Here is a 10,181-nt window from a genome sequence, read left to right as displayed (position 1 = left end):
CTTAAACCTGGCTCGGGCGTGAAAAGGCAGCCAGTGCAGTTTCCTCAGCAAAAGAGTTACATGCTAAAAAGGGGCAGCTCCTGACAACAGCCAAACTGCTACACTGTGCACTACCTCCAGCTTCCAGACCAGCCTTAAGGGAAGCCCCACAAAAAACGCATTGCAGTAATCCAGTTTTGAGTTTACTAACACCTGTACCGCTATCCCTGTCCAGAAGAGGCCATATCTGATGCACCACTTGAAGCTGGTAAAATGCACTCCAAGCTGCCATGGCCACTTGGGCCTCCAGCAACAGTGATGGATCTAGGAGTACCCCCAGACTATAAACCTGATTTTTGCAACCTCATCCAAAACAGGCAATGGGCCTCTCTCCTGGACCTCGGAACCACTCACCCACAGGACTTCCATCTTGCCAGGATTCTGCTTCAATTTATTGGCCCTCATCCAGCCCATCACTGAGGCTAGGCACTGATCCAGGATTTGCACAGCCTCCCCTGATTCAGATGTGACAGGGAGATAGAGCTGTGTGTCATCTGTATACTGATGGCACTTGGCTCCAAATCCCCAAATGACCACTCCCAGCAGAATATAATAGTTGTCATGATTTCTCCCCACTCCTCTTAATTATCTCATAAGAATAACAGGGGAATTTTTTTTCTTTGTTTCCTAAGCCCAAGATGATCCTTACAAATAAACAAGAATACATTCAATTTACAATGGGGTTGGCATTACATTTGATATAACACGTTAAGGATGCAATGCTACGTACACTTCCTCAGCAGTAACTCTGATTGAACTCGGCGGGACTTTTTTCTGAGTCCACATATTTAGGATTGTACTGTGCATGTAAGAGAACATGACTGAACCATTAAGCATGCCAGAATAACTTTGTTAGTCTTCAAGGTGCCACAAGACTCTGTTGTTTTGCTGCCATAGACGAACTGGAATAGACTGGAAATTGTTACAGGGAAAAGCGGTACTTCCTGCATTTAATTTCCTTCTGATCTCAGTGTTTACAATTTCTCCTGAAACTGAAATAACTGAAACTCTTGATAACAATCCATGCATCTGATGAAGTAGGCTATAGTCCATGAAATTTGTTAATATTTAAGGTGTCACAAAACGTTGTTGTTTTTATTAAGCATCTGGTATTTGTTAGGAGTCTTTCAAGAGAAGCCCCAAATGGCGTAAATGCTTGAATTCCTGAAACAAAACAATGAACGCATGGATTGACGGGGTTATCTTGATCCTGAGTCTTTGGGTGTAATCACACCATAAAGTTCTGGTCCTATAAGATAGCGGTCCAATGTACAGTGACTATGGAGTAAGTCCCATTGAACTTAGTGGGACTGACTCGTAAATATTCATAGCACTGCAGATAGCTTTATTTCTAGCTTTTGTAAAGTACCATCTTGTGCAATGCAATCCTATGCTTGTTTATTCATTAGTATAAGAACATAAGAGCCATGCTGGATCAGACTAAGGGTCCATCTAGTCCAGCATTCTGTTCCACAGTGGAAGAAATTAAAACAAGGATCCATGAAATCAAAAGCGGATACTCATGATTTCATAAGATTTTTGACAGAGCACATCTTCCTCCACCAACTGAACCAGAAAAATAATGGATGCGCCACTTGTGGACGCAGCTACGGCACAAAAACAAGGATCCTTGGCAGGGATCCTCTTGATTTCATAGGGTTTTTACAGAGCAAATCCCCCAAACCACCATCATATCACAGAGCACATCTGCCTCCATGGAATGAACCAGAAAAATCATGGATCAGCCACTCATGAGCGCAGCCACAGAACAAAAGCAGGGATCCTTAGCAGGAATCCTCTTGATTTTATATGTTTTTTACAGGGCAAATCCCTGAAACCACCATCAGATCAGAGAGCACATCTGCCCCAAGGATGTGGACAAAGTGCTTGTTTAAGTTAGCCCAAGCACCCCTGCCCTTCGTGACTAATGACAACCAGAAGGGAGGGGATGACTGGCTCGTTTTAAAAGGTTATCAGTTCTTCCCTACTGGTCAGAGTGGTGACACCACTTCTGGAATAAACATCCTTGGATCCAGCAGATCTGAATAATTATAGGCCAGGAGCTAACATCCCTTTCCTGGGCAAGGTGCTGGTAGCAGATCAAATCCCATCACTTGTGGATGAAACTGATTTTCTAGATCCACCTTCAGTTAGGGTTTAGGCCTGGTTTCAGCACAGATAATACAGTGGTTACCCTGAGCTTTGCTGAGAGAGAGAGAGAGAGAGAGAGAGAGAAAGGGGGGTGCAACCCAGTTGATTCTCCTGGATCTCACAGTGTCTTGTGATACCATCAGCCATGGCATCCTTCAGAACAGGCTGTCTGAGTTGCGTGTGGGTGGTACAGCTTTGCAACAGTTCCATTCATACTTGGAAGGCCATTTACAGAAGGTGGTGCTGGGGTGTGTGTGCTAAACTCCATAGCATGCTTTGGGGACCAACAAGGTTCCATCTTGTCCAAATGCTACTTAACATCCACATTGAAACTGCTGAGGGAGGTCATTAGGAGACTTAGAGTGCAGCAGCATCGGTATGCTGATGTCACATAGCTCCATCTCTCTCTCATCTGATCCCAGTGGGGAAGTGGATGTGCTTAATCAGTGCCTGGCTAGGGTTATGGACATAATGAGGGCCAAGAAACTGAAGATCAATCCAGACAAGACAGAGGTACTGCTGATGGCTTGACTCTCCAGGTGCATGGTGTGCTAACTGTCTTGGAAGGATTTGCAGTCCCCAGATACTGGGATCAAATCCATAGCTTGGGGGTGCTTCTAGACCCAACTTTGTCACTAGAGGTACAAGTGTCTTCTGAGGTTCAAGCGCCTTCTGCCACCTTGGGCTGATACAGCAGCGACAATTCTGCCTGTATAGTGACATCCTTGCTTCAATGATCCATGCCCTGGTACTCATGTTAGATTACTGCAATGTATTGTATGTAGGGCTGCTCTTGAATACAATCCGAAAACTTCAGTTGGTACATAATATGGCAGCTAGGGGACTGGCTGGAACTGGGCAGTCCACACCCAATTCAAGATTCCCATGTAAAAATCTGGAACATCCATGAGGATCTGGAACTTGGACCCAAACTTTTCACCATAGTTGCACCATGAAGTTCTGGATCAGTGCTTTCTATGGTTTAGATCCTGGACACAGACGTGATCTGTGATTTGATGGTGATTTTGGAGGCATCCCCAGAAAAATCCAGGGGAATCATGAGTATCCATCCCTCAGATCCATGTTTTGCGGCATGAAAGCACCACAAATCTGTGGATCCATGATTTTCATAATGAAGTTCATGGACACAGAAAAGATCTGTGATTTGCTGGTTATTTTGGTGGCACCTTCTGTTAAAAAATTTCCATAGGATCCATGCCCCCATATCCATGTTTTTATGCCATGGTGGTTCTGTGACGCATGGGTGTGATTACTATGGATTCATATTTTTACATCACGCTTACTCCATGAAGTACAGGATCAGTAATTTAAATACTTTGCTCTGTGGCCGTGGATGTGATCTGTGATGTAATGATGCATTTGTGGGGACACTATATAAAAATCCAGAGGACCCATAAGGAACTGCATCTTTAATCCTTTTTCTTTTCTTGCCATCCTGGATCTGAGAAATATAGGATCCATGCCACTGACATGGATTTGCTTTGTGATTCAGCCATGATTTTGAATGCACTACATATAAAATCCAGATGATACATCAGGATCCATGCTTAACATAAATGGCTCACATCACTTGAGGTGAAGCAGCAGATCTGGGATTCTTAGTTTGCATACTTGGATAAATATGAGTTCTGTGCTTTGATGGGGGGCGGGGGGGCCCAATGTGAAAATGCAGAGGATCTGTATTGAATTGTGTGTCTTATCCATAGTTTTATAACATCACGGTGCTATAAAGCCCTAAATCTATGTTATTTGTCACTTATTCCCTGGGCATGGATGTGTTCTGCGATATGCAGGTGTTTGCGTGGCCTTTCCCTGTAAAAATAATGAGGATCCCTGACTCAGATCCCTGTTTTTGTGCCGTAGCTGTGCCCACGAGTGGCAGATCCATGACTTTTCTGGTTCAGTCTGTGGAGGCAGGTGTTCCCTGTGATATGATGGTGGTTTGGGGGATTTGCTCTGTAAAAACCCTATGAAATCAAGAGGATCCCTGCCAAGGATCCGTTTTTGCACCGTGGCTGCACCCATGAGTGGCGCATCCGTTATTTTTCTGGTTCAGTTGGCGGAGGAAGATGTGCTCTGTCATATGATGGTGTTGTTGGTCTCCCCTTAAAAAGTCGTATGAAATCATGAGGATCCCTTTTTGATTTCATTTATCCTCGTTTTACCCCGTCCCGTTCACAGTTTACAAGATCCATAATGTGCAGTAGCCGTTACTCCTGGGAGCAAGCTTCAATGAATACAGCGGATCTTACAACGGAGTAAACAGGCATACCAGTTCACACAGCAGGTTGTATTATACCGCTGCTTCCTTACAGTCTTTTGCAGCGCAATCCTACGTAACTAGTTTACTCAGAAGCAAGGGGTGCATTACTCCATGACAAGATGGAGGCCTTAATCCTTTTTTAGATCGTTTAGCTATTAGTTTTCTCGATATTACTGATTTTATTCTCGTGTACTGTTTCACTTTTGCTGTCAGCCGCCGTGCGTATTTTTCTCGAAAGCAGAGGTAGAGCCGGGGGGGGGGGGGGAGGCGACCGCTTGGCTCGCGCCGGCGGGCGTGACCCCGAGGCGGGAGCGGGAGGCGATGGAAGCGGCTCTCCCCCGCCAAACTTTCCGACCAATAGGGCGCGACGTGGGCGGGGCCAGGACGACGTGAAGGGCTGCGATGATGGCGACGATGACGACGGCTGCCGTATCGGGGCTACGGCGTCTCCTGGTGGCCGGTTCGGGCCTGAACAGGCGGAGATTGTGAGTGACGGCGACGAAAGGAGGCGCGCGCTTCACTCCCCCCACTCCCGCCCCGAAACTGGGGAGCTGGAAGAGATCTCTTGCTTTCCCTCTCCGCCATTTGCCTTTCCTAACAGCGGTGTTCCGGGAGCCGTCCGCCCGGCTCCCCGTGGTAACCAGGCTGGCATGACCACATGGCGTAGGGTGCAGAAATGCCCTTTAGATAAGGCTGCACACCTCTGGCACTCCTGAACGGGCGCACGCCGAAGGTCACTGACTAGAGAGTAGCTGTTCCTTAAAAACGAGGTTTGTTAGCCGATCAAAGAATGGGCCGAACCTATCCAGGTTTACTCGGCAGTAAGTCCCAGCGCGGCCACACCCTCCTTGCCTGGCCCTAGGCAGGAGTTGCTTGGACTGAGTCCCAGCCAATTCAGTGGGACTTGTTCCAAAGTATTAAATCAACAGGATTTATTCTGTATGTGTTTACTTTTGAGCGTTTACATACAGCTTTTCAGGATTATAACTTTCCAAAGCAATCCCGTAGTAATAAATATTAATACAATACAACAGAAAAAAGGATGGTGACAGAACAGCATTTGAACAAAACACATGAACTTATCAGTTGAACTAAATGCCCTAAAAACCCTGGGTGAATTTTAAAAAAGCCTTTACCTGGCACCAAAAAGATAACCGAGACAGTGCCCGGTGAGCTTCCTTGTCAAGGGAATCATAAAAGCAAGATGCCACAACAGAAAAGACCCTATCCCAAATCACCCTTCGCCTCAGATGTTGCAGACTTGTAGAAGGACCTTTGATGAGGATCTTAATACTCGGGCAGGTTTGTGTGGAGAGAGGTAGACTTTGATGTATCCTGGTCTTAACCCATTTAAGGAACAATCTTATGCGTGTTTAGACAGAAAAAAAGTCCTAGAACTCCCAGCATTCCCCAGCCAACTATGGCCGGCTGAGGAATGCTGGGAGATGTAGGACTTCTTTTTGAATAAACATGCATAGGATTGCACCCTTAGGTTCTGTAAGTTAAAACCTGCAAATTGAATTGGGCCTGGAAATGGACCAGGAGTCACTGAAGATGTTTTGAGAGCAGCAAGATGGATTCCATATGCCCAGTCTCAGTTAGTAGTTTAGCTGCTGTACTCTGTATTAACTATAGTTTCCAGACTGTCTTCAAGGGCAGCCCCATGTTCATCACATTGCAGGAATCCAAGTGGGCCATTACCAGAGCATGATCACAGGCTTGCATCCTTAGTTCATTGATCATCAGCCTTTCAATTGATTAATTGATTAATGTTGTAGTCTGAAGCACATGTTCTAGGGAGTAAGCTATTGAACTCAGTGCAACTTCTGAGTAAGCATGCTTCAGCTTGGACTGTATAAATAAATTTGCATATCATGAAAATGGCATATATAGGTCCTCTTTTGGATAACCCAAAATTTAAGAAACAAAAAGGTACCATCTATTGCTAAAAGGAATGACCATCTTTAATATTTTATTTTTCATTTCCTATTATAGTAATATAGCAGTTCCAAAGTTGCAAGTGTGCCCTTAAATTGCAGCCCCATCAACTAAAAATTGTGCTCACCAGTTAATCAACTGAAACTTTAGTTGATCAGTCCACTTTAACTGAGTTCTGGACTTAAAGTCCTTTAATTTACCTGTCACCTTCCCAATTTGGGGTGGCGTAAAATGTTGGGAAAGTGGATTTTTAAAGGCATACTTCTGTAGTGCTCTTCATACATTCAAAAGAGGGCCGCATGTGCAGGCCCCACCCCCAGCAGACCTGTGGAAGGGAGCTCCAGACCTGTGTGCATTCAGCATACTGCTTAGAAGCCTCCGGGCATCAGGAACCCTGTATTATCACATATTAAGCATGCTTAGCTGAACTTGTCTAGAACCTAGAATTCCCTTCATGTTGAAAATAGTGCTGCAGATGTTGGAGTTAGAGCTAACACGTGTGACCCTTCTCCATAAGTTCGTTTTGAGTGCCTGAAGGGACCTACTGTGAAATCAGAGTTCTAATCGATGGTTAAAAATGTTAAGATGTGTGCATATCTTACTCTGACTGCATAATTCCATCAAAAGCAATGTCCCCGAGATGCATGTTCTCTCCCCAACTGTAATGTGTAGGTCTTACCATGCTTGTGGTCATCATCACACTATGATGCAGTGCTGATGTTGCACAAAATGCTAGTTTCGCCCCCTGGAGGCTAGTCCAATTTGCCCCAAAGAGGAGAGTCAACTTCAGGCTGGGTCCAACTCGATTTTATTGTTTGCAAACAGTTCGACAAAGGAGCTCAAGCTCAAAAGCAGAGTCGACCCTGGGCGACCCCCGCGCTACAGTTTTATCACCTCAGCTTGCATTCCTTAGCCAGCGTGTCACTTTGATTGGTTGCTAGCAGTTTGCTTGGCAACCTTATCTTAGGGTTACTGTCTGCTCATTCCAGGCATGCACAGCTCTTACAATACTATGTGCTGCTTAAGACACATACAATGGCTTTTAGGTTACATTTTTACTACAATTCCCCCCTCAAAAGGCTTTTCTCAAATTTATACTTTCTTTGGTCCAGTGGTGGACTACGCACTTAAGGGCGCAAACTATTATCGCTGTGGCATTGACTGTTTTCTCTAAACAGCAAGTGAGGCCTAGGACGCCTTTGTTTTAGCTACTAGAATGTTGACAACAAAAACACAGTTTTTTTTGAACTTTTGGAACTCAGTTTTGTTCCGTTCATCAGGAACTCTTGAAACGAGAGTGCCCTCTTTCTGTAGAGCTACTTGAGTCCTTTCAGGGGTTCATTATTCTAACGGTGACCTTCAGGTGGGTCAGCTTCCGGTGTGACCCTCTCTGGTGCAGGTGACGCCTTTATTTAGTGTGATGAATCCACTTCTTTTCTTTGGTGACTTTCATAGCAATGGGAGTGGTAAGTAGGATCTGAAACAGACCCTTCTGCTTCTTGGTAGGTGGTTCATCTTTCTAGGACTGGATTAGCACCCAATCGCTGGGATTGAGATTATGCACTGGAGCATCTAAAGGCCAGGATTGGTGCGGTGTCGCAAACCTGTGAAAACAAAACAGACTGCAAAGCAGTAACATAACCTTGAATCTTAAAACTTTTACTTCTAAATTCATATTTAAGCTATCAGCCATAGGTAATATCCGAGGTGGGCGCTTATGGAACGTTTAAAAGGTGTCAATTTAATACTTCCCTTGGGGGTGCACCGTACTCAAGTCAAGGTGATTGGCAAGGCCTGTGGCCTTTTAACTTAATTTTTAAACAAATTTTAGTGAGCATTGTCTTTAAGGTGCGGTTCATCTTCTCAGCTTGACTTGTGGATTGAGGTTTCCAAGGGGGGTGTAGCTTCTAGTTAGTTTGTTATGCCTGGGGCACTACTTGCGTCACTTGTCCAACAAAATGGGGCCCCTGATTTGATTCATTCTTTTTAGGTAACAAGAGCTTAGGGATTACTTTTTAACAGGATCTTGGCTACTGTCTGTGCGGTGCAGTCAATTGCTTTTATCATTACTAGCAGGTACCGATAGCCATGAGTCTGGGGCAACTCTGAAAAGTCAATTTGAAATCTCTGAAAAGGATAGTAAGCGCATGGGTGACTTCTCATTTGAGCTGGGGGTTCAAACATCCTTGAATCATTTTTGAGGCACAAAGGGCAGTCAGCCACTGTTCTCAGGTCTTGGTCTAACCTGAAGGAGGTGCTATCTGCCTCGGGCGCACCCAAAATCGGGGTGTTAAAGGGGGATGATCCCTTTATTAGCTAACCATAATTTTTGAACTTCTCAATGAGCGGCTTCAAGCCTGCACAGGTGGCTTTCTTCAGAGGATACTGCCTCACGCACACAGGGCTCTCCCTTTTTAAAGAAGATTTTAACTGGTGTTATGTATTTGCTCGGGCAGGGGTTCTGTCTGCCCACACACATGGATCAACATTCTCTATAATCTCAGTCCCTTTGGCCTCTGACACAGTCTTGATTGCTTGAAGGGCCATTTGATAATTTGAGCCCTGCATTGCTGGCAGCTGTACTACAATCTGATTATCACGGAAGAAGATTTTAGCTTGCAGTTTTGTTAACAAGTCCCGCCCCAAGAGGGCAACCAGGTATGCAGATGAAACTACAAAGGCATGTTCCAGTATGTTATTTCCAGTCTTCGTGAGGAGGGGCTTACACATGGGCAATTTAGTTTGTTTTTTTTCCCTTTAATTCCTTTTATAGTTACATGCTTTCCACTTTCTCTCGCCGGGGGGCTTCATACGGATCATAGAAAATGTGGCTTCAGTATCTACTAGGGCCTCACAGTCCTTGCCACCAACCCTTACTTTTACCTTGGGATTCTCCCGAGCGTTTGTTCGTAGGGTGGTGGCCCTTCAGCTAGACTCCCCCCCAACCCCGGAGGATCCTGCCCGCGTTTGGCAGCCTTCAGGGTGAGTTTCTTTTCTCTTCTCTTTCAACTCTGGAAAATCTTTTTAGTGTCTCTTCTCTTGACAATACGCACATTTATTGAGCCCCGGTCGGCCCTTTTCTGCCCCCCCCCCCCCCGGTCGCTTCTGTGCTCTCAAGCCGTGGTTTATATCTCCGCCCATGGTGGCTGCCAGCATTGCCTTTTCCTTTTTTCAGAAATGGCACTCTTTTCATGTGCTCTCATGTGCACCATAGCTCTAAAAACTTCATGATCTGGGGTCTGATAAGGCTAAAGCAGGCGGTGATATTAAGGCTTGCTTCAATTTAAGAAAAGCCTTTTTTATTTTAATTGTCTACTTCTAGTGGGTAATATTCTTGTTAAAGCTTTATATGGGGGCTTCACCCCTTTTTATGGCTACTATAGCCTCCCTCTTGTAACAGGCACACTTATCTTTTGGCTTGCCTGTTCTGCAAATCATGTTTCAAATTCTCTGTGCCATGCACCAGTTTTAACTCTTTGTTTTCTCTGCAAGTTAGGCTGTTTGCCATTGCTTTGACAGAGACTCGCTTGCTTAGATCTTCTTACTAATCTCAACGACACACATTTGGGATAAGCTTTCTTTTTTTTAAGCCTTTTTGTCTGCTACTTTCTTCTGCCTTCTTTTATACCTTTTTCATATCATTAAAATCTAACACCATGACTGGAAAACATTTGTTTTGTATAGTAGGGCACGGTGGAGCAGATCTAACCATTATACTGCTCCTCTGACTGCATGGTCAGGGCTCATCAAGGGAAGGGCGTTCTGATAT

General features: G+C 44.9%; 1 protein-coding gene across 5 annotated transcripts in view; it reads left to right on the top strand.

Moving 5' to 3' along the window:
• The first annotated feature begins 4,856 nt into the window (after positions 1-4,856).
• The window catches only part of CLYBL (citramalyl-CoA lyase), a 344,460-nt gene continuing 339,135 nt past the window's right edge, over positions 4,857-10,181 (top strand). For 4 of the 5 annotated variants that reach the window (XM_084844690.1, XM_084844691.1, XM_084844689.1 and 1 more), the window contains exon 1: positions 4,857-4,959. In XM_084844690.1, coding sequence (XP_084700816.1) covers positions 4,877-4,959 — 83 coding nt within the window. In that variant the 5' untranslated portion in view covers positions 4,857-4,876. Of the gene's footprint in view, positions 5,245-10,181 lie in introns of all 5 variants that reach the window. The other variant, XM_084844693.1, reaches the window with a different exon arrangement.

This window comes from Heloderma suspectum, chromosome 3 (assembly GCF_057233095.1).
Source record: "Heloderma suspectum isolate Gila_16-S chromosome 3, 16-S_ref, whole genome shotgun sequence".
Lineage (NCBI taxonomy): Eukaryota > Metazoa > Chordata > Lepidosauria > Squamata > Helodermatidae > Heloderma > Heloderma suspectum.
The sequence above is the reverse complement of the archived record's forward strand: the minus strand, read 5'-3'. Positions and strand labels throughout refer to the sequence as shown.